General features: G+C 30.9%; 1 protein-coding gene across 7 annotated transcripts in view; it reads left to right on the forward strand.

The window, feature by feature from the left end:
- LOC145279664 (clathrin light chain B-like) overlaps positions 1 to 25,591 on the forward strand; it is a 112,265-nt gene that overhangs the window by 85,840 nt on the left and 834 nt on the right. For 4 of the 7 annotated variants that reach the window (XM_080130917.1, XM_080130913.1, XM_080130915.1 and 1 more), the window contains one exon: positions 2,748 to 2,777. The exons of the other annotated variants lie outside the window; for them this stretch is intronic. In XM_080130917.1, coding sequence (XP_079987043.1) covers positions 2,748 to 2,777 — 30 coding nt within the window. The remainder of the gene's footprint in view (positions 1 to 2,747; positions 2,778 to 25,591) is intronic. 7 annotated transcript variants of the gene reach the window in all.

Consider the following 25,591-nt stretch of genomic DNA (forward strand, 5'->3'; position numbering starts at 1 on the left):
CTTATGAAATTTCACACAAATGTACTTTGTGTCTGACAGTGTAATAGATGGGTTTTGTATCGGAATGTCTTCGATAAATATCGATAATTGAAAAAATCTAATGGAAGAAGGAATAGGTGATTTTGACCAAAGTTAACGCATTATACAGACTAACATCACAAGTGTACTCAAGAAGTTTTATAATGTGACAAGCAGAAAGGTCCGGCACATAAAATCAACAGTAGGTTCTTTGATATGACTGGGGTGTATTCGAAATAAATGTTTCTTGTTAGAGCACAATTGATCATAATACTTGACTTTTGCATTTTAAACTTTAATTCAACCTGTTATATATAAAATAATTTTATAAAATCAATAGTGCCATGTAGATTATAATGTATTGTGGACTAAGCCACCGTGGTGAGGCATGCGAAGCTTATACCCAGTACACCGCAGTGGGTCATCAAGTAGAGCAGGAAGTCAATCGATTAGATTAAAAAATGGACGATTTTGACAATGATAAAAATATCTGTGAAACATTCGTTGACCATCATTCAATCCTGGGCAACGTCGAGTTTCCCTGTTAGTCTACAATAGTACAAGCTTGATATATTTTATCACTTGCGTTTGTAATGATTTTTTTTAATTATAAAGAAACTTTATGAACAGTATGTATCAAATGTGACTTATCTTAACAGTTTATTATCTCTATATAAATAAAATGAACTCATTTTTTCCCGTATGATTTTAACCTTAATAGGATTAAAAATCAAGATATTTCATGCAAATATAATATGCACAAACGGCAGAACAATATCTGAGGTGTGTTATAGGCTTATTATTTCTCAAATTTCTCGATAATCTTAGATTTCTATACTTTTTCTGCTGAGAAGTCACGGCCAAAATCGGTTAAGATCAATGGAAGTGGTAAAATATTTTCTCTCTAATAAATTCCTCCTCCCCCTGCCACCACTTAACACCGTTTGGGGATCGTTCACAAGGAACAGTTGAGAAGAGAACACCGGTTTGGCTTCGTAGTTCTTTCATGTGAAGTTATTTAAAATCACTAAACTAAGCTGCAGTGCTCTGTGGCGTAGTGGTTAGCGTGCTGGACAATTCACATTATATTTTCACGTTCGCGCCGACCTACCGTAGTCGTTTTTTTTTTTTTTTTTTTTTTTCTAAACAACTGGAATGGACTTTTCTTGGTGGCCGAACTGTTAACGTTGCAGATGTTTTTTTTTTTTTTTTTTTTTTTTTTTTTTTTTCATACTTTATTTTCCTACTTTTACTCATGACTCCGGGTTTGATCCTTCCTACTTACCTACCATAACATTTTTTAAAACTCCCCCCCGTCCCGGAAACAAACACTCGGGCAACGCCGGGTACCCCCGCTAGTTTATTATAAAGCTATATCGCATGATCCTTATGTATACAAAATTTACTGTCTTGAGTCGGCTCTGTTCTGATATTGAGAAGTTAATTTTCATGTTATATAGGCAATATTACCGCCTAAATTGTATTCTAGTTCATACAGGAAAAAGAAAATATGACCTATTGGCTTTTTACAATGTATTTTCGAGAAACAAAAAATCAGTTGTTTGAATTTTGTTAATTTTAGACAATTTATTTCCATTTCCATATTGAAAAAAAAAGTTTGTAAGTTGTTTAAAACGATAAAGAGTTGTATGATGTGAAACTTTTGAGATTTTTTCGTTTTTGTTTCATTTTTTTTAAAAATTTTTATATTTGAAAAAGTTTTTTTTTTTTTTTTTTTATGAACATTTAAAAATTTTTTTTTCTTTATTTTGCAAATGGGAGTAAAATGTTTTTTTCATGTTTGTTTAAAAAACAAACAAAATGAAGTCTAATAATTTAAGAAAAATATCAATCTTGCTTCACTCTTCATATTACAAAAATGATATTTGTAGGCAAAAATGAATTCCATATTTTAGAAAAATGCTTGGTGTAAAATCTGACATTATCATTACAAGAAATGTTAAAACCGGACATTTTATCAATTTGTCTAGAATGATTCTTTTAGCAAACAATTTCTAGATTTACTAATTTTGATGAGACCCCCCCCCCTAAAAAAAAAAACCATAACTGCCCTTGATTATTCACTTCATAAAATATTTTTTTAAAATTCCAAGTATTCTTCTTTTTTTTTTTTTTTTTTTTAAATTTTTAATATGTATTTTAGTAAAAGACAGAGTTCAAAACTTTTATGAAACAGAATTTGGATTTTTTGATTCAACGGAGGCACATTAGAAAAAAATGACTCTTTTCCTTTGCTTTAGAAACACAAATAGATCATAATACTTGATTTTTGCATTTAGACTTTAAGTTAAATATAATTTTCTGTTTGTCAGTTTAAAGGCTTCAAAATTACTTTTGAATTTCAGAATGTCAAAATTACATATCACATTCAGACATTTTAATCTATAAATAGATTTTACAAAATGAGCTGATGTGTTTTACTATTTTCACAATTCAAAGTAATTTTGAAATCTTTAAACTGATAAGTGGAAGGTAATTTCTGGTTTGAATTTTAAGTTTAAAGCATTATAGTGTATTTGTGCTCCTAAATTAAAATAAAATAGTACTTTTTCTCATGTGCTTCTGTTGTATTAAAGAATCTAAATTTGTATTGATCACTTTGCATCAAACACGTTGTGTGACCCACCAAAAAAAAAAAAAAGTGGCATTTGTTCTTATGTTTGTGTGTCCATTTCTTTACTCCCCATCCTCCTCCTCCTCCCCTGCAGACATTCTGCTGCTGAAATGGGTCCGGACCAGTAAGTATGCATTTTCTTATTACTTTGTCTCATTTTCTTTTTTTCATTGGTGAGATGACCTGAAGATCCATTCCTGCTTGTCATGGCTACCCTTACTCCATTTTTTTTTTTTTCTTTCTTTGAATCTGACAATTTGAATGGTGGAATATCTTTGTTGGGCTTTTACTCTTGGTATACTATTTACACACTGCTTTGCTTAAAAAAAAAAAATCCACTTTAGGCATTAGCAATTTAAAGTTTTCTTTGGTAATGATATTGATAATAGCTATTTTGTCTTAGTGTGCAGCTATCGCTTCCAAATATAGTAAATATTTAAGCTTTTTAAAATAAATCCACTTTTCTTATATGTCGATGGGTACATTTAAAACTCTATTTGATTTTTAGCAAATTGTTTCTCAATAAACAACAAAAGTAAAACAATTGCAGCCACATGACTCTCCTTCCTTATTTTGTCCTTTAGTCCTCACATTCCACGAGCAATGTTTCTGACAAAGAGGGAAGAATTGCTGTTTTATGAGTCGGATCTATTCCATAACACTTATCGCTTTTTTTTTATCTTGAAATAGTATTTTTTTTAATTTATTTTTTTATTTTTATTTTTTTCTTAAGCTCCTTACATCAAGTGGCTTCATGACTTACCTGGAGCGATTTCCATAAAAAGAAAATTATCTAAGGAAATCTAACTAAAATTAATTGAAAGAAGTGCTGTTCTTATTTTTCTTGCTAAAATGAAGTATTTCTTTTGTGCACTTCTGCAAATATTTGAATAAATGTTAATGGTTTAAAAAAAAAAATCTAAAAATACTTTCTGAGAAAAAGTTTGAAATCTAACATTTATCAGAAGAGTGTTAGAATTAAAATAGAATTAGATAGAAGGGCAAAATTATAGATTCATTGAAATCTTGACAATACAGATGCAAAGAATAAAAAAAATCTATTTAAACGTTAATATATATCGCCTTGCAAACTTTGAAACAAATGAGTATAAACTCTTTTGTAAGGGGGCCATCTATGTATTGATCAACACAAACAGCAGATTTCATACAGACTTGAAAAGCTTTTGAATTTTGCCTTGAAAAGGCCTTACCTATTAAATTCTTGAAAATATCGAAAATGTTATGAAAATTTCTTGAAGTCCTTAAAAATTGCATTCTTTATGTCCAGTAAAAATTTGTGTCAAAATATTAAAAATAAAATCGAAATAAATACTATTGAATTATTTTTTTAACTATTAATAAAAATGTCATCAAAAAATATATTTTTTTAAATATTGAAAATAATATAGAAACACATTCTGAAATTGCATCGTATTATTGTGAGTACAACAGTTACGTCTCTTTATCACAAAACTACCCGAGGTAGTTTTGTGATAAAGATTCAAATCTCCGTCTATTTTTGTTCTCATTTATAGTTTAATTGGGAGGGGGGCATAAGGAGGGAGGAGTAGTGGCAGCCACCATAAATACCCCCCCATTCTCTAAAAAAAAAAATATTTTCCTTGTGTGGACAGGACTCTCTAATGGTGACTCTTCCCACTTCAAAAAAAAAAAAATTTGTGATAATTTAAGATTAGGCCAGTCGAGCAAAAAAAAAAAAAAAAAAGTGGACAAGGCAGCAGCTATATTAGTTGGAAATTAAAAGCCGTAAAGAGAGTTAATATTTAAGATGAAATAAAAAGCATTTAAAACTACTTAAAAACATCAAAAGATGATGCCGGTAGGTTACAAAGTAACTGTTAATGGTTATGGTAACATTTGATGTATAGTTGATGTTTTACTATTTTTTCAAATCGCTGTAGATTGTAAAACAAACTCCAAATTTTGTTTTGAAAACTTGAATTTTGTCTGGAGGAGGTCTTGAAAAACTTTGTAAAGTTCTTGAAAATGGATATTGAAAATCTGTACGAACCTTGAAACAGGAATATCAATTAGATGTTGACCAATTTTTGAACCAGAAATCTTCTGTTAATTTAAACGAGATTTAAGTACTCATGAAATAAATTTGCTTTCATATTAAATTCCATTAATAAATATTGGTTAAAGAATTTTCTTAAGAGAGAGTTTAATAAAAATTAACAGTTCTTGTTCAGAATTTCCCTTATATTAAAAAACAAAAATAAAGAAAAATCTGTATGATGTCTGTACCTGTGACGAAATGAAAATATCATATTGCAAAAATCACATAAATTGATCTAGTAGTTTTTATTTTTATATAGAAAATTATTTTTAAGTGATTGATGGACATTTGTAGACAAGAAAAATCTTGCAAGTTTGAATGATTTTAAATTGTCTCCCTTGCTTCCTGAGATTATTTTCAAGATGGTGGTGGTGCAAGACTACCATTCCTCTATTATTCGTATAATTTTATTTTCATATTTAAAAATAAAACTACTCGATCTATTTACATGATTTTTGGGATATGATATTTTCATTTTGTCAGATATATAGATAATACAAATTTTTCTTTTCTTTAATTTTGTTTCTTAGTATAAAAAGAATCCTGTATAAGAACCAAATTAACAACCTACTCTTATTAGTTTTTTTAACTATATTTTTCTAGTTAGAATTATTTCTGGATAGACAATAGGTATTAGCAACAAGTATGCATGAGGGGCGAATAACGCAAAATATCTATTTACCTTAGCAATTTGGTAATGCCACCAAATATAAAATGTACCAAAGTTGACTCCACGTGTTCCAGGTCATCTAATTATCATTATTTTGTAAAGTGGACGTTTGGTTTACTTTCTGCAGCTTCATAATTCTCACTTCCCTTATTTTGTTTAGTCCTCACATTCCATGAGCAATGTTTCTGACGAAGGAAAAAGAATTGCTGTTTTCTGAGTTGGAATCTATCCATATAACATTTATCATAACCTGTTAGGTCAATATTTGCTGCAGTTATTTGCTATATGCTGCTAAAATTATTGATCATGCTTATTCTCGGGCATTATTGTTTGTGATGTTATGCATTAAAACAGATTTAAGAATTTGAGCGTAGTGTATGACTTCATTAAAGTATAACATCTGTGAAACAAACTGCGGAGATGATTTCTTAATATATTATTAAATGTATACTTTTTTAAATATTTATTATTGTTAGCCTCCTGAAAATTGATGAGATAGATTCAGAATGTTCATCTCCATCTCTCTCTCTCTCTCTCTCTCAAACACTTCTCTCTCTCTCTCTCTCAAACACTTCTCTCTCTCTCTCTCTCTCTCAAACACTTCTCTCTCTCTCTCTCAAACACTTCTCTCTCTCTCTCAAACACTTCTCTCTCTCTCTCTAACACTTCTCTCTCTCTCTCTAACACTTCTCTCTCTCTCTAACACTTCTCTCTCTCTCTAACACTTCTCTCTCTCTCTAACACTTCTCTCTCTCTCTAACACTTCTCTCTCTCTCTCTAACACTTCTCTCTCTCTCAAACACTTCTCTCTCTCTCAACACTTCTCTCTCTCTCAACACTTCTCTCTCTCTCAAACACTTCTCTCTCTCTCAAACACTTCTCCTCAAACACTTCTCTCTCTCAAACACTTCTCTCTCTCTCAAACACTTCTCTCTCTCTCAAACACTTCTCTCTCTCTCAAACATTTCTCTCTCTCTCAAACACTTCTCTCTCTCTCAAACACTTCTCTCTCTCTCAAACACTTCTCTCTCTCTCTCAAACACTTCTCTCTCTCTCTCAAACACTTCTCTCTCTCTCTCAAACACTTCTCTCTCTCTCTCAAACACTTCTCTCTCTCTCTCAAACACTTCTCTCTCTCTCTCAAACACTTCTCTCTCTCTCTCAAACACTTCTCTCTCTCTCTCAAACACTTCTCTCTCTCTCTCTCTCAAACACTTCTCTCTCTCTCTCTCAAACACTTCTCTCTCTCTCTCTCAAACACTTCTCTCTCTCTCTCTCTCAAACACTTCTCTCTCTCTCTCTCTCAAACACTTCTCTCTCTCTCTCTCTCAAACACTTCTCTCTCTCTCTCTCAAACACTTCTCTCTCTCTCTCAAACACTTCTCTCTCTCTCTCTCTCTCAAACACTTCTCTCTCTCTCTCTCTCTCTCAACACTTCTCTCTCTCTCTCTCTCTCAAACACTTCTCTCTCTCTCTCTCAAACACTTCTCTCTCTCTCTCTCAAACACTTCTCTCTCTCTCTCTCAAACACTTCTCTCTCTCTCTCTCAAACACTTCTCTCTCTCTCTCAAACACTTCTCTCTCTCTCTCTCTCTCAAACACTTCTCTCTCTCTCTCTCTCTCTCTCAAACACTTCTCTCTCTCTCTCTCTCAAACACTTCTCTCTCTCTCTCTCTCAAACACTTCTCTCTCTCTCTCTCAAACACTTCTCTCTCTCTCTCTCTCAAACACTTCTCTCTCTCTCTCTCAAACACTTCTCTCTCTCTCTCTCAAACACTTCTCTCTCTCTCTCTCTCAAACACTTCTCTCTCTCTCTCTCTCAAACACTTCTCTCTCTCTCTCAAACACTTCTCTCTCTCTCTCTCTCTCTCTCTCTCTCTCAAACACTTCTCTCTCTCTCTCTCAAACACTTCTCTCTCTCTCTCTCAAACACTTCTCTCTCTCTCTCAAACACTTCTCTCTCTCTCTCTCAAACACTTCTCTCTCTCTCTCTCAAACACTTCTCTCTCTCTCTCTCTCTCAAACACTTCTCTCTCTCTCTCTCTCTCTCAAACACTTCTCTCTCTCTCTCTCAAACACTTCTCTCTCTCTCTCTCTCAAACACTTCTCTCTCTCTCTCTCTCAAACACTTCTCTCTCTCTCTCTCTCTCAAACACTTCTCTCTCTCTCTCTCAAACACCTCTCTCTCTCTCTCTCTCAAACACCTCTCTCTCTCTCTCTCAAACACTTCTCTCTCTCTCTCTCAAACACTTCTCTCTCTCTCTCTCAAACACTTCTCTCTCTCTCTCTCAAACACTTCTCTCTCTCTCTCTCAAACACTTCTCTCTCTCTCTCTCTCAAACACTTCTCTCTCTCTCTCTCTCTCAAACACTTCTCTCTCTCTCTCTCTCTCAAACACTTCTCTCTCTCTCTCTCTCAAACACTTTTCTCTCTCTCTCAAACACTTCTCTCTCTCTCAAACACTTCTCTCTCTCTCAAACACTTCTCTCTCTCTCTCAAACACTTCTCTCTCTCTCTCAAACACTTCTCTCTCTCTCTCTCTCAAACACTTCTCTCTCTCTCTCAAACACTTCTCTCTCTCTCTCAAACACTTCTCTCTCTCTCTCAAACACTTCTCTCTCTCTCTCTCTCAAACACTTCTCTCTCTCTCTCTCTCTCTCAAACACTTCTCTCTCTCTCTCTCTCTCAAACACTTCTCTCTCTCTCTCTCTCAAACACTTCTCTCTCTCTCGTTCAAGCACCACTCTCTTTCTCTCCTCCTCCTATTATTTTTCTGATCATTTGCCTCTTGTGGTGTCATCCAGTGTGCACGGTAATGACATACAATACCCTCATCGTTTTTCCAGGATAGGATTTTTTTCTAATTATCTATTTCTAGCAAGTGTATTTTCCCTTAGAACTAAATAGCCCTCCCCTCTCCACCTGCATATTTTGTAATGTGTATAAATACATAGTTTTAACCTGGGCTTCATAGCATAGTGATATGTGCACCTAGACTCTTTTGTTGTAGGTTTGATCTCTTGTATAGTCAGCCACACTGATGAGCTGTAGAACACATTTCATAACATTGTTCAAATTTTCATGATTTCAGCTAATGTTACTAAAATTAAATAACTGATTTTGATTATTGCTTATGGGATATACAAATCAAAACGAAAGCCTATATTCGGATTGAACAAATTTTTTTTTTTTTTTTTTTTTTTTTTTTTTTTTTTTTGTAAAATTTTACAAAGAATCTAAATGCAGTATTTGTTTTACACCCTTCTCCATTTTTATTTTTTTTTTTTACAATAATAATAGTATAAGGTTTGACACAAAAAGCAAAAATATCTATCTTTACAATTAAAATAAATAAAAACGGTAATGTGTGTGCGTGTGTTATAAATTTTATTCATACAAACATTTCTAGCTTCATATGTGCATACATGTTTTCAGTTAAATCCTAAGACAGGTCGAAGTTTTGTTAGACCAAATATTCAGTGGAAAATGAATGTTAAAATCACATTTTCAAGCAAGAGAAGTCATGTGACCTGAATTTTACAGGTTAGAATAATCAAATACAATTATTCTAGCCTATGAAATATAGGTCACATGACATCCTGTGCTTGAAAAAGTGATTTTAACATTAATTTTCCACTGAATATTTGGTCTGACAAAGCTCAGTTATTAAGCTTTTGCAGTCACTACAAATTCTATGAATGATTTTCATTTCTTAAAATCCTTGAACATTTTTTAACAAGAAACAATTGAACTTTTTTTTCAAATCATATTATTCATAGTTCTCGTAGGATTGAAGATAACCTGGATATTTTAATTTAGGACACATTTACTTGAAGGGGTGGTAGGGTAGGTATATATTTTTTTGTGTAACAGTGCCTACCTGTAATTTAATAATTCATAGGTTTGGATAAGTTAAATATTTGTAGCATTAGCTAGCTTTTTATTCCATGTACTACACTTTTTTTTTTTTTTTTTTTTTTTTTTTAAGAATTGGCAGCTCTTTCCATAATTTTCCAGTTAATCAATCTGTCATTTCTGCATGACTTAGCCTTTTGGCTAGGAGCAAAGTGTAGTATTTGTTCTGATACTACACTTCATCTTTTCTATCCTTCATCAGTGAAAGAAAAATCCTTATAGACTGAGGAATTTTTGTGGAAAATTGAATTTTCCCCACATTAAAAACTGACCGTGTGTCTAATTTTGTAGAGGAAAGTAAATAGGGACTGCTTTTGCTGCATCCTGTGTTGCCGACCATGTCCCGGATGTTGTTCTCATAATCCATTTTATTACAGTGGCATCTTTAATGGTTGGAGCATGTGCATCGTTACCGAGACAGAATTACTTCACAGAATTACTCTCTGGCTCTCGTAACACAACCATGTTAGTTTGGAACTAAGGATGTGGGTGACAATCACGAGGAAGAGGTCCACTAGTGGCCAGTCTTTGATCGCAATCGGTTAACCAGTTCTTGGTGTATAGGATGCTATGATTCAGGGTCTGGTGCAGGCAAGGGAACAAGTCAGCTAAACTTGACCAAGATGAATTCTGTTACATGAATAATAATCTTGCATTTGTTTTTCATCAGCCAAATGTACATTTTAGAAAGCCATACTATGTATTAATTGAAATTAAATGACATTTTTGATATCCCTAGTGTTTTTTTTATGTTTTTTCTTTTTGTTTTTTTAATGCATTCTCTATAACTAATGTAGATTTTGTTTGGAATTTTACTGTGGCTTTCTAATTTATTTAGTTTTGAATTTATCTTTTAGTGGGCAGGCGGTCTTGTACAATTGCATGATAAATCTCTCATTAGTTTGCATTTCCAGTTATTATGTGTTATTAACGATGCTTATGAAATTTGTAGTTTTATAGTGTTTCTATTAAACTCTTTATATAAGGCATAAGACTGGGTGATGAATGATGTTCACATTATATTTGTAGTCATCCGCATACAGTACTTTTTCGTTGTATGACAACTCATCAGTGTAGTTAGACTAGCACCTCTCCTAAGCCCAGAACAACTGCGTTGATAGTCAGCAGTTCTATCCATTGGCCCACTGTGTGTGTGTGTGTGTGTGTGTGTGTGTATATATATTTTAGTGTTAAAATGATTATTCGGAATCAGAAAAATCAGAAATTTTGGGGGTATTAGAATCGGGAGTCAAGCCTGATTTCTGATTCCAAAAACGATTCTTTTACTTATTTTTTTATTTAATTTTTGTTCAAAACTTAATTTTTTTATTGCTGGCACAAGTGAAAAATATAGCTGAAAATCTCACAATGAGATTATTAAAATCTTGGATACAATACATAAAGAAAAAAACGTTAAGAAGTTTATTAAATTTTAAAAATATATTCCTGCATTTAAAAGTTAGATGAGGACTCTTTGTTACATACCGCCCACCCCCTTCATTTAAATTCTACGTTTTTAGGCAATTTTAGAATCGAAATCTGTAATTATATCGGAATCGTCTCATTATATATATATATTTTTAAATTAATTATTTGGACTACTATTCTTATCTTGCTGTTTATATTCACAATGTTTCAGCTCAGCAGCATATTTGTGAACTTTGAGAATCTTGTACAAAATTTTGAATTAAATTCTTTATTCATGGAGTTACTTTTTTCTCATTCTATCAGTCATGACCAGGTAAAAGTGTTAATTTATATTATTCTGTTAGCGCTTGTAGTAAAGATTGAACTTTCAACTTCCAGTAGACTGTCAATTAAAACTGATTGCTAACTTAGACTGTTAACCAATGCTGTTAACCATTAGGTTCTATGTCCAAATGTACAATTCTAGTATGAAATAGTGTGGGTGATAAAAACTAAGAATTACGTAACACTTCTACTCTATCATGGCTGATGGAATGAAGAATCTATCTGTGGATTAAAGAAAGGGTTCAGTTTAACATTCTGTACACGTTCCCAAATTTGACATAAAAGATTCCCAAAGTCCAAGGATGGAATACTGTTGCCATATCTGGGCTGGAGCTGCTAAAAACAGCCTATCCTGCCTTGATAGAATACAAAATAGACTTTGTGGCTTAGTGGGGGATACCCTTTTCTCTACCCTGCAACCTGTCACCCACAGAAGAGACGTTGCGAGCCTATCCTTGTTTTATCGTTATTTCCATGGCAGGTGCTCGTCTGAACTCCAATCTCTGGTCCCCCCCTCGCCAATCTTTCACGAAAAACACCCGTCTAGCTGAATCCACTGTGAAAAATGTCTCCCACTCTTTATCTGTGCCTAAATCAAAACGTAGATTCCATGAACAAAGCTTCTTTCTTAGAACTGCACGCCTGTGGAACTCTGTTCCGTTTGCCTGCTTCCCACCTGACTACAACTTGGATGTGTTCAAGTCCAACGTTAACAAATTCCTAATGAACCGCCCCTTAAGTAAACACTTCATCAAATCTCCACACTAACGTAATGTACTTGCAATAACCCTTATCCCTGAGTGGCTTCCGGGCCTTGATAAGTGGTGACCACTGTGTAAAAAAAAAAAAAAAAAAAAAAAAAAAAAATTAGGTTTCCAAATTCAAAAGATGCACCTGAAGACGATATGTTATAAATATAACAGCTACAATGATAATAATTGTACAAATTCTTTGGTTTATTTAACACTAGCTGACTCCTCAGCATTACCCAGTTATACAGTACGTTTAAACATGATATTTTAATTTATGCAAATTACGTATGTATTATTATTATAGAATCAATCTTCTATTGAATATTATATATTACGAGGAATAATTTACCTAGTGGACTAATTCGCAAAAGAAAAAAAAAATGTCCTTCATCAAATTCTGTCTGTTTACAATATCATGTCAGCTGTTATTTGGGCTTAACAATCTTAAACATAGTCTTTCTTTTGTTATAGATAAAAAAAGAACTGGCAGGTGTAACGTAAAATATTCCCCTGTAAAATTTTTTTTGATCATTAACAGAAAGGCTATTTCTAAGATTGGATTTTTTCAATTTTTGATACTGATTGGATGAATTTATGTAGAAAACAAATCTAAGAACACTGCCAGACATATGAATTATCTTTGTGTGAAATTTGCAAAAGATATATTCAACCGTTTCGGAACCTATGGAGAAGAAACTTGCACACATAAAGTGACTTTGATAGTAGAGATTTTTTTTCTTGTTCAAAAGTTAAATGTTTTCTGATTTTATGTAAGTCAACTCTTCAGTTTTTGCTGTTCAGCTTTTTCCAAATTCCACCTTGTGTGGTCTTTTCTAATCATTTGCTTCTAAGTTTTCCTTCACCAACCTTTCTGCGATTTTTAAGACCTTCATGCTTTTGCAGCGGTTTATCCAGACAGCTGAAAGTTCAACATGATCATACCAGTGTAATCAATTCATCCTAAGGATGACCCCAATGCTAAGCAAATGTAATGCTTTCAGCAAATTTTCTGAACTGATGTGTTTGGGTGTGTACAGATTTCACATTGCAGATCCATTTAATCATGGATCTGTCACTGAGCAGCATCACACGAGAAAAAGGTGACAGCTCAGTATTCACTGCCGTAGAACATGATGCTCCCATCATGCTATGCTCTGAAACAATGCAAATTATTAATTCTCATTTAAAAAATTCCAAAATCTCTGTTGTCGACAAGCATCTATTTTGGTGTATCATGGCTCTTTAGTGTGACCAAATGTGTTAAGTGTTTAATATTTTGAGATTTGAAACTTGATCACCAGATTAGCTGAAGCCATACTCTGTAGTTCAGTATTTTACCTCTACGTAATTATGATCACTGTGACATTGAGGAAATTAGAACTTTTTTTTTTACTTACATTCATGTTACTTTGTTACCAAGAGAACTCTATCATAATTATCAAGAGTAATGCTTTACACTAAGTGGAAACTTTTATTTATTATTTAACTCTTATGTACCTTCATATTATGGCATGTTTTTATATAAAAACATTTTTGTTTTTTTATTTCCCCAAAAATTTGAGAATTGTCTAAAATCCTGATTCTCTTTTGGATTTGTTGATGCATGACCCATTTAATTATTGATTTGTCAGATTTTTATTTTTGGTACTTTTGTAACTTTATGACCCTATAATTCTGCATAACCATGGGATTATTTTTATATCCTTACTTTTTGTTATTCCTTTAAATCATGCATGTCTTTTTTTTTTCTTTGTTTTCATTTTTTTGTTTTTTTTATTTTCTTTTTTTTATGCTTTCTTTTTTCCCCTTCTATATCTGGAAAGAGATTATGGTTGTTTTTGTTTGTTTTGTTTTTTCTCTCTCTTGCTTTGGTTTCCTTGTGTTCCATCTGAAGTCATGTTTAGACAAGTTTTGGGAAACTCCTTTGCAATTCCCTTTCCCACCATGGAGTGTGCCATTAATTGAGAAAAACCTTTGCCAATTAATCATAGAATAATAAATTAGTAGAGGACAATTTCCTGTCATTTCTCAACAGTATTTCTCCCCACTTTCCTTTTTCTTCACACCATTATCAAGTTTCCTATTGTGGCAAAAATTGGGTTAAGTTGGAACTCAAAATGGAGGTGATATTTGCTTCCTTTTTTGGGAACCAAATTAATATTTAGAATGAAAATATTAAATGTTTTTTTTTTTTTTTTTTTTTTTTTTTTTTTTTTTTTTTTCACTCTTTTAAATGAATTGTGCTGATATCATAAAGTGAGTTTGGTTTTAAATACTGGTCTGTATTGAATTTTGGTTTTCTTTATAAATAAATTTTAAAAAAGAAATTAATACAAATAGATTTAAAACAAAACATTACAGTTCAAATCGAGAAAGTATATTTTATTGAGAATTATAACAAAGCAAGTTTTCTTGTAACCTTTTTTTAATAGTCAAGAATGGTTTAAGAATAATAATAAAAAAAGAAGTGGTTGTAATAATTAAAAATATTGGCAAGACAATTCACTTTTATGAGCATTATAAAAAAAAATTAATGTAAGCATTTACTTTATTGCCATGCTATTTTAAAAAATTTATTTCAACCGCCAAATTTAAAGTTTTTTGTGGATAAATAAATTTTATTACTTTAATAAATGTCATAAGTAATTATATATTTTTCAATCCATTATATTTGAGTCAATTTGCATCTATATTTAACAATATGAAAAATATTCAAATTTAGAGCTTCAAATCAAGAAAAATTACTTTTTTTTTTAAAATAAAATTAACAACTCTGAAGTGCACATTTTTAATTTTTTTCCTAAAAAAATCTTTATTAAAACAAGATATATAAATGAAATATCTAAAAGGCAAAAATATCGATTTTTTTTTTTTTTTTTGCTCTGACAATTTTTATTTTCAGTACCTCATCAAAGGCAAAATGAGAAATTTATTATACAAATAATAAAGAGCATATATATATATATATATATATATATATATATTATTCATTAATTATTATAGTAAAAAAATAATTATATATATATATATATATATATATATATATATATATATAATAGTTGTAGTTTCCTAGATTAAACTCTTATGTTTATTAAAGTGCTCAATGAACAAACTGAACTTAATTATAGTATATTTATTTATTCAAACATTATTGGCTACATATGTGCATACATGTTTTGGCTGTGATCCTTTTCAAAGAAACAGCATCATCAGGCCTATGTATTCCTTAAAACCAAATTAAAAAATATTAATTCTTTTTGTACAAAGTTTTTATCAAATTATACAAAGTTTTTTCTTTATTATAATTTGATAAAAACTTTGTAATAAAAAAAAAAATGATATTTTAGAGTTTGGTTTTTAGGAATACATAAGCCTGATGATGGTGTTTCTCTGAAAATGATCACAGCAGAAACATGTATGCACATATCTCTAGCCAATGTTTGTATCAATAAATATACTATATAAATTGTATCAAACTTTAAGAAAAGAAAAAACATTTAGAGAAAACTGAAACTCACTGCTTTCTGTTTTACTCTCTGCCTGACATTGTGTTGGACATTTAGAAGCCCATATTTATATATTTAAAAAAATAATTTTCCCTTTTGAAGTGATCACTTCTAGAGAACCTTCTGTCATGAAGTGTAATATTTGATAGAAGTTTATACGGATCTCAACCATTTTTTTTTTTTTTCTCTTCAAGTGTACATTTGTAATCTGTCCAGGCAGATTATATCTAAATAAACATGTAACTGACTGGAAGATAAAAGTCTCTAAAAATTATCACTCCCCATGGCAAATATATATATATATATATATATATATATATATATATTATATTTCTTTATATTTATTTTATTTAAGTAAGTTTCCAGAAATCAAGCAGGATCTATTCCTGAATCTAACACTTGATTTTTATTCGAGATAAAAAGATATCAAAGTGTTTAACCAAAATTCTCCTCCACCTTCCAACATTGAGTTAGGAAAGAAGTGATGACCAATTTTCTTTATTCCAAATTAGTCACTTAATTATGTTATGGTTTATCTTTATTGTTTTTTTGTTTTGTTTTTTCATTTTGCTGGATTACAAGAATGAATCCAATATTGTAGAGTATCCAGTTAAGTTCTATTACTTAGGGTAGCATCACTAAGAGAAAGTGCACCATTCTTTATATGAGTCCGTGTATAGTAGTTTTGAACGGATATGATTTGGGCTTTGAATACTATGTTATTTTGAATATTTGGTCAGGGTTTATTTGTAGTATAAAATATTCTCGTGTTAAGTTCGCCTTACAAACCTTTGCACAATGAGACCAAAAACACTCAAAGATGGTGTCTAGTTGGTAATCCAAATTCTCCTATATATTAACACGTACTTCTAAATGTCTAATCAATCCAGACAGACTAATAAAAAACACAGTAAGTTTCAATTTCCGCAAGGACCAATATACACATTGCTCAACACATAAAGCATACGTATGAAAGTTTGTTCCAAACATAAGGCCTCCTATTTTTTAACTAACAAAAAAAAAAAAATTGAATGTTGAAGAGCTACAAAGAGCTGAGTGATACCATTAAAACAAGTGACCTTTTGAGCTCCAGAATTTATTTTTCTACCAACATACTCAATGCATTTTTGCTAACGATGAATGATAGATCAGTCGTAAAAGTTCAGAGCGTGCTTTGTCACTTACATCTGTCGCCACTTTGAAATCAATGAACCCATTTAACTGTGCTGACATCAACTGCATCAGCTTCGTAAATGTTCAACAGGTGCCGGCGATTGGTTTGATTTTTGTTTTTTCTACATGAAGGAATTCAATGATGCATTTGTTTCCAACAAAGTATATTGGATGTCCAGGAAGTTTCCAACAAAGTATATTGGACATCCAGGAAGTTTGTTATTTTTATGTTAGCTAATACGTCTATCGCATCAGATCTTGTGGGATTATTCATTCTATATGCCTTCACAAGCATATTTGATACTGCGAATATCGGCCTATATAGAGATGGACTAGCTGTAATAAAAGACTCCAACAAAGTCAAGGGAGATAACTTTAAGAAAATCATACACAAGGAAATGAAAAAAACTAGGCCTAAAAGTAGATGCATTAGCTAACATAAAATAACAAACTTAAATTTAGATAAAAACACATATGAACCCTACTTAAAAGATAACGCTAATCCAATATACATAAACCCTAAGTCCAATCACCCACCATCAATTATAAAACAGATTCCTAACTCAATCGTAAGTAGACTCAGCAATAACTCAAGCGATGAAAATGTATTTAACAGGTCAACCAATATTTATGAAACAGCCCTAAAAAATAGTGGATACAAAAATATTGATATCAAATATAAGCAACAAAACACCAATAACTATAATAAAATTAAAAATAGAAGAAAAAGAAATATAATCTGGTATACGGCACCATACAATCAAATGTTAAAAACAAAACTTAGCGAGAAATTTCTAGATCTTATCAAAAAGGACTTTCCTGCAACCAACCCCTTACACAAAATTTTCAATAAAAATATCCTAAAGTTATCCTACAGCTGCTGCGAAAATTTAGAGATGATAATTAAAGCACATACTAAGAAAATATTAAATAAAAGCAATAAAAACAACAACAAAATAAACAATAAAAAAAAGTGGACACCATGACAAAAATAAAACTAACACAAAAAACATGTGTAACTAGTAGAAATAATAATAATAAACCCACTCCAGACAATGACAACCATACTAGAAATAAAAAATACTAATAACAAACAAGATAAATGCAACTGTAGATACTGCACACTTTGCCCACTTCAAAATAAATGTCTAACCAAAAGCATAGTTTACCAGGCAACAATATTTGCGAAAGAAAACCCGAATAACAAGAAATATTACGTAGATATAACTTCCTTAGATTTCAAAACTCGATATTATGACCACAAAAGTACATTCAATAATAAAAAAAACACTGTATGAAAACGTTAGCAAACAAATACTGGAAACTCAAGGAAAGCAGACGTTCGCCGGTAGTCGAATGGAAAATAGTTGGACAAGCAAACACACGTAGAGACCTAGACGATCCATGTAAATTATGCCTTCACAAAAAATTTGCTATCCTATACTTTAAAGAACCTCAACATCTATTAAACTGTAGGAGAGAAATAGTGAACAACTGTGTTCACAGGATAAAATTTACTCTAGGATAGAGATATAAAATAATTTTAAAACTAACAATAGAAAATAAACATGCATATACATAATCTATCACACACACACACATATACATACATACATATATATATATATATATATATATATATATATATAAAAAAAACTAACATATATAAAAAAAAAAAGAAAACTTAACCTAGATTTAAAACAAGTCAAGACGCAAAGGAACAGGTCAACCGAAGGTCAAATGGGCCTTTGTCCTGTAAGTGCCTGTTCATTGGCTGATTAAGAAACTTACTAACTAGCTCTACCTACGTATTGAGCACTGTTGAAGTAAATACTTAAAGTTTACGCATAAATTTATACTTTCGTATATTAATTTATGTGAGTAAATGAAGTAGTTATATATATTATTATTATTTCATTTAATCACATAAATTAATATAAGAAGATATAATTTTATGCATAAATTTTCAGTATTTACTTCAACAGTGCTCAATACATAAATAGAACTAGGTAGTAAATTATGAAAATATATATGCCAATTAAGCTACACAGTAGACACATTTTTTCAACCAGAATTTCTATATTAATTTATCTGAATTCATATTATTTACAGTCCCTATTTATTTGCCTCTCCATAAGGACATAGTTAGACACAAGGTCAGTTTTTAATGTGGGAGAAAAAACAGATCCCTAAAAAAAAAGGAGCCTTCATGTTTGGACAAAAAAAACATTGCTTCAGTCTAGAAGGATTTCGCCTTTACTGACTGAAGACATAATAAAGTGTACAGATACTATACTTTACTCCTTGCTAAAATGCCAATGATTTGATAAATTAATTACAATCACAATGTAAAAATGAATATGAATTTTATTAAAAATAAAATAAAATTTCACTTTTTTTTTTATTCTGTTGAAAGATTTAATGCTTTTCTTTATTGAACGCTGCCAAAGTTTCATCTTGTAGTTCATAAAACATGACAAATTGTTGCAAGGCAAAATTTGAGGTGAAGTGGAAGGAGGATATTTTATGATAGTTATGGGAAAGGGATGAGATTAAAGTGAAAATTCTATGCAGATGAAAACTCGTTCTTCTTGTTTGGATTTTTGTAGTCTTTAATATATAGAAACTATTGTGACAAATATTGACCCATTTAAAATAGTAATTTAATTCTGATCATCATCATATCGCATGAATCAAAGATTCTGTTGTTGGCATTGGTTTCCCGATATTTTACTAGTCAGAATTATTTTATAGAAAGATATTGGGTATTTATGGAAGGGACTACAAGAAGGTTGCCAACATCCTAAGCGACAGTAATTTTTTTTATGAAATGAACTGGATTTCAATTTGGAACACTTAGGTTGTCAGTCAATGTTGTTAACCACTTAACTACAGTCACGTCTCATTTAATTCTGATAATCAGAAACGATGAAATCAAGCGTGAATGGTGAACATAATACTTTTTTTAAATTCTGATTTTTGTATTTTAAGCTTAGGATATTTTTTTTTTTTTTTTTTTTTTTAAATTTAAGAATTTTTTTCACAAAACTTTTTAGCTGCATTAAGTCTCTAAAACAATATAAAAATCAAATCTAGAGCCCCCCCCCCTCTCCGTCTCTCCATTCTTTTAATGTAGTTTACCCCCCCCCCCCGTTTCTTGTTTAGATTTGGTTCAACTCTTTTGTCCAGTGTTTTTTTTTTGGGGGGGGGTTGTTTTTGTTTTTTTTTTGCATTATCTAAGCCCCTTTCACTCCTCCTTCAGGGTGTCTGTAACATTGGTGGATGGGGGGGGGTCTAGAAAAAAATAAACCCACCTGTTTGAAAGCTCAGTTGATACCTTCTCTCCTTTCTGATTCAGAATGGCCAGGGTGGGAGCAATGTCCCTGTAATACAACATACCCTCCTGATTGCCACACCCACTATTTCTTAAGGTGGAAGGGTGGTTGTAGGCTGCCTAGTAGGCCCTTGTTATTTTTATCAGTAAGGAGGAAAGATTTTGCTTGTTTGTTTGTTTGTTTGTTTTTTTTTTTTTTTTGTTTTTTTCCAATGTTACTTGTGTGTGCAATGATAACTACTAAGCTAGGAATGTTGCACCAATTTGCTTAGTTGTTAGCTTTTTTTTTTTTTCTTTCTCCCACATATAGATACACCTCCATTGTCAGTTTGTTTGTGTTTTAGTTCACAACATCCACAATTTTATCTACACAAACAATAAAAACAGGTTCAAATTGAATTGTTACTTTACTACAAAAGCATTTATTTCTCGACTATGGAAATGTTATATATTTAAGTAGTCTTGTGAGTGATTTGTTCATAGAAGTGACTCTGATAAACCTATTGCATTTATGTATTAGTGCTCAATAACAAATAGAGCTCTACTTTAGTGTAAATTTTTATTTATATAAGCATTATGATTAGGTATGTGAATACCTGTTTCAGCTGCAGCCATATTAGGCCAATCCGACTAAGATGCTGAAAAAGAGATATATATATATATTTATTTCTGTGGAAATGTTTTTTTCTTTTGTATTTTTTTTCAATTATATTTCACCTTTTATTTATACCAATCCTTAATTCATGAAGCTCAATGTAATTACAGAGCATATAACAAATAAATGACAAAATTCTATCTTTATCATGCCAAATAGCGTAATAAATGGTAATTGCATCTTCACTTCCAATTTTCACATTTTTTAGTTTTGCCCATATGCATTTTTTGCATTTTCTTTTCTTTTGATTGGTTGATATTTCTTCTGAGGAGTTAAGGACAAAATGGATTCATTAATCGGTATAATAATTCAATGAATGATTTTGTGCTATGAAATAGTTGCTGTCAAGAATTGTGAATGTCAACTTAAAAGAATAAATTGTAAGATGGTCAACATGAAACTTGGAATATAAATTTGTTATATATATATTTTTTCAATATTGAAGAATTGCTTGACGAAGCTAAGTCTGTAACTGAAATGTTTGCACATATGTAGCCAAAATCTTTGTCTATTTAAAAAGTTGTAAAATACAATAAGTTTTTAAATATAATACTAGTACAGAATATTTATTTTTATTTTATATCGTTTTTCTTTTGTATATAGAAATGTTTGTGTGTTTTAAACTCTGAAACTAACTAACCAATCCTCACATTTTTTAACATCACTGCTAGGCTTAAAGGTGGATAATCTGGGCTATATTTAATTTAATTTATACAAATGGGGCTGGAAACCCTTTTGTGAGAATTTGCATAGCTCCGGTTTTAATAAAATCTTCACCATAGGTATTAGACATTATTTAATAAATATTCCAAAATTTCAGTTTCTTTTGAGTATTTGAAGAGTTGAGGAAAACATCCAATTTGTTAATTCAATTATTTTAAATTTGCATGAAATTTGATCCATAGTTAAACAAAATACCATTAATTTCATTTTTTTTTATTGGACTTGATAAGCGTAAGCCCCAAATTTTAGACATTTAGCCATAATCAAAATCAAATAATGGATTTTGATCGTAATTGGAATAAGCAATAGACAAACTCTGATGTAAAAACCTACAGTCTATTGTATGCTCTGTCTTGTGGCAGCCATTGCACCACAAAGATTAACAGTACTACCAAAAAGTGTGGTTGGTTCTACACAAAGCCTTCACCACTATAAACAAATCATCTGCATGGATTCTGAACAACTTAGTTGTTGTGACGGAGTTCATATATCGACATCAACGGGAAAGTCTTTCTTTTTATATATATATATATATTATGTATATATATATTATGTATGTTTGATATTGAAAATTTATTTCTGACACACTAAACTTTTTTTTTGTTTTGCACGGATAATATTACTAAGCAAGCAATTATTTAGTTCACAGGTCTGGAAATAAACAAAGAATATTGCAAAGTAAAAATGAAATTTATTTCTCATTTTTATTGAGTTGCATTATTCATTCACAAAATACTCGTCCCAATTTGAAATCAACATGAATGCAACAAAAACCGAGCAGTAAAATGTGTTTGGATGTGAATGATTCAGGGCTTAACACTACTTACCATGCTAGGTTCAATCCCTTGCAAGATTAGAGACTCACTTGTAATAGTATCTTTTTTTTTAAACTAAGAAAGCTAATGCTTTATATTTTATAATAAATTCATGATATAACTCTTTAATCAGGAAAGAAAAAATTTTCTAATTATAAATCATTTCTCCGGGTCAATTTCAGAGATTTTCTTTTTCTTACACTTTTCTCTATTTAAAATCTGCACATTTTTTTCTTTTTATTTTGTAAAAAAAAAAAGATTAAATATTTACATTTTCTTTTGCTTGTGTTTGCTTTTTTTCCCCCAAATGATATTGTCAGCTGGGTTTTATTTTTCTTCAATGTTGTCTTCTGTAGCATGTTGCAGAAATTCAATTTTTTGGAGAGGATAGATGCTGTCCAGGTTCATAATATTCGGGATGGCTTTAATAAAATGTCATTCTTTGAACTAAATTATATATATGTATATATAAATGTGTGTGTGTGTGTGTGTGTATTATAATATGGTAAAAATAGTATACATTTCTGTATCTAATTTGCAAATGATTATTCAGAGAGTGGATACCTCCACCAAGTCTTAATAACAAGACTGGTTGTCCAGAATTCCTTTTTATATTAAAAAACAAAAAAAAACTTTATGTACGTGCTCGTGAATGAAAAGATCATATTCCAAAAATCGCATAAATTGTTCAAGTAATTTTAGTTTTATAAAGAAAATTATTTAAACGATTTTAAGTAATTAATGGGAAATTATAGGCATTACAAGGTTGATCTCACAAATTTGAATTATTGTGGAGTAATTTGCCTCTGTTTCTTCCAGATGGTTGCTTACCCATAAAATTTTATTTTGTTAGTTAAAAAGGAAACTACTGGATCAATTTATGTAATTTTTGGAATATGACATTTTCGTTTAGTCACGGGTGCATACATCATACAGATTTTAAAAAAATAAATAAATAAAATTGTTAATATGGGGAGAATGCTGGACATGAACCCCCTGCTGATGAAGAATTTTCTTTTGATTTTTGAATCAGTGGTTATTAATGGTACAATGTACAAGGCTTTCAATATATTATAGCTACACATCTAGATGTTTTGCAGTGATAAAATTAACTTTTTACCATTTGGATTGTTATGAATCTTAGAATGAAAAATCTAAAATGAAAATTTTTCTCATGTGGGTTCAAGTAACATCTATGCACAGTGTTTGTATGTGGAGTCTTTCTTACCGCTTGGGGCTTTCTCTGGTGTCTTATAACTTTGAACTAGGGTCCCTTGATCTTGGAAACAAAACCTTATTGTTCTCTTTGCTGTGCCTATTATTTTGTTTTTTTACTTTTTGTGATTGAATTTTTCATCAAAATGAATTTGTTAGGCTTTTGTCCGCTGGTCAAGCTGAATGGCAAAGCTACTTGTAATTGACTGCATCCTCAAATTTAGTCTGGATCTGTCTCCCCATTCTGTTGGTTATATCTGTTTTCTTATCACATGATACAAGTTTGGTATAAAATGTCGCATAGAAATAAAACCTCATCAATTATTTGTTGGTATTTTGTTTCTGCGTTTAGATATAATTTGGGTCATACAATAAGGAAACGGCAAAAGAGTTTCTATATGGATCTATTTTTGCCTTTAATTTTTTTTCTTATGTTGACAGTGTTATGAACTAAGTTGACTTTTTTTTTTTTTGTCTGGTTCTAAAGTTGTATCATTACTATGAAGCATTTAGAATTACTTGTTCCCTACCTGAGCAATCAGTGTTGCATAAATATTTCAGTTATGAACGATGTTTCAGTTATGAACGAGATTGTATTCTCTTAAAATTTTTACCAACTTAATTTGTGTATCTGTGCCTATTTGGCAGTTCTTCTGAAATAGAAATAATTATTTTGTGGATAAAATTGAACTCATTAATGTCACCCTTTCATATACTGCATACTATTAACCCTTTATGACCTGAATTATGATGTAGATGATTAAAAAAATATTTATTATTTTTAGTTAGTTTATGCTATGATTGTCTTCAAACTGGAAAAATTATGAAGTACAATAGTTAAACTACCACTGAGAATTTTGCATTTCATAAACTTACCTTGATTATTATCAATAGTACTTGAATAAAACTGTGTTTATGACAACAGACAAAATCCTCCACTCTCTGAGACAGATGCTGGCATATTGAATGTAAGCAATAGACATGTACACTCTGAAGTTAACTGGCATCTACCTAGATACTGAATTAATATGTACAAGATGTGTTTGAATCAATTTCCACTTTGATTATGCCATTATATTAATTTATTTACGACTGAACAAATGAGTTCAACCAGATCATAAAAGGTTAACATAATGATGTATTTAATTTCAGTTCATCTCTGAGGAATGTTAAAATAATGTCTATTCAATACCTTTAACTAAATTGTCATTACAACTTTGTAGAGTTCTTGCCATTCATTTTGTTTGACAGAGCTCTAATCTCTGATCTCCTGCCCTTGTAAAATATTCACCACAAGAATTTGTCTCACTATAACCACAGAAAAGAACTTTTCTTTCTTTCTCTCTCTCTGTGTGCCAAAACCCAAAAAGAACTTACATGAACAAAGTTTCTTTCCTAGAATGTTCCATCTGTGGAATAAAATCCCATGAATCTGCTTCCCATTAACTATTACTTGATTGTGTCAAAATCTAAACAAATGCTTGAGCTGTCCTTGATAAATCAAGCCCTTTTAAGTAATCTTCTGCTGATTTCACTCACTGTTTCCAGTCCTTTTATGATGGCAATCGTTAAACCAAACAATCCTTTTAACTCTTATCCTCGAGTAGCCCCTGGATCTTGATAAATAGTGAACCATCAGTTAAAAACTTTTTTGGCCTGGAAGAAAAGTGTAGTATCTGTTTTGAACCTACACTTCGTGTTTTCTGTCGTCGGTTAATGGAAATATTCTTCCAGACTGGAAATTTTTCTGAGCTTGTTCATTTATTTATTTATTTTTTTTTTTTTTACTTGATTTAACTACACACAAATGTCTCAATTTAAGGTCTCCCCCCCTTTTTTTTTTTTTTTTTTTTTTGATGACTGGATTTTCTCCACATTAAAAAAATGACCACTTGGGAAACCAAGTAAATGGGAACTATTATTTAACTTATCCATTTACATTCCAATTAATATCTGAATCCATTTTGTTTTTCCTTTTTCGATTTACCTCTTCTAATGCAAACATGTTTCTAATCTAATGTCACAATGGAAGGATTTTTTTCTAAACTCTTAAATATATTAAGGCTTTCAAATATTTTAAGATCGGTGTAAATGCAGATTTTTGTCTTTTTAATATAAATTTTATATAAAAATCATTTTTATATTAAAAAAAAAGAAGCTTTTCTACAATATTTGTTTCATTGATTTTTACATGATGAAAATTCGGTGCTTATCGTGAATTCTCTACATGAAAAAATAAATCTGTATTGATAAATGTCTCATCATGGGAATAAAATGTACACCCAAAATCATGTAAATTGATTAGTTTTATTTTTAAATAAGAAAATCAAATTTCATGGCTAAACTAC

This window comes from Euprymna scolopes, chromosome 7 (genome assembly GCF_053919585.1).
Source record: "Euprymna scolopes isolate OS-2025 chromosome 7, ASM5391958v1, whole genome shotgun sequence".
Lineage (NCBI taxonomy): Eukaryota > Metazoa > Mollusca > Cephalopoda > Sepiida > Sepiolidae > Euprymna > Euprymna scolopes.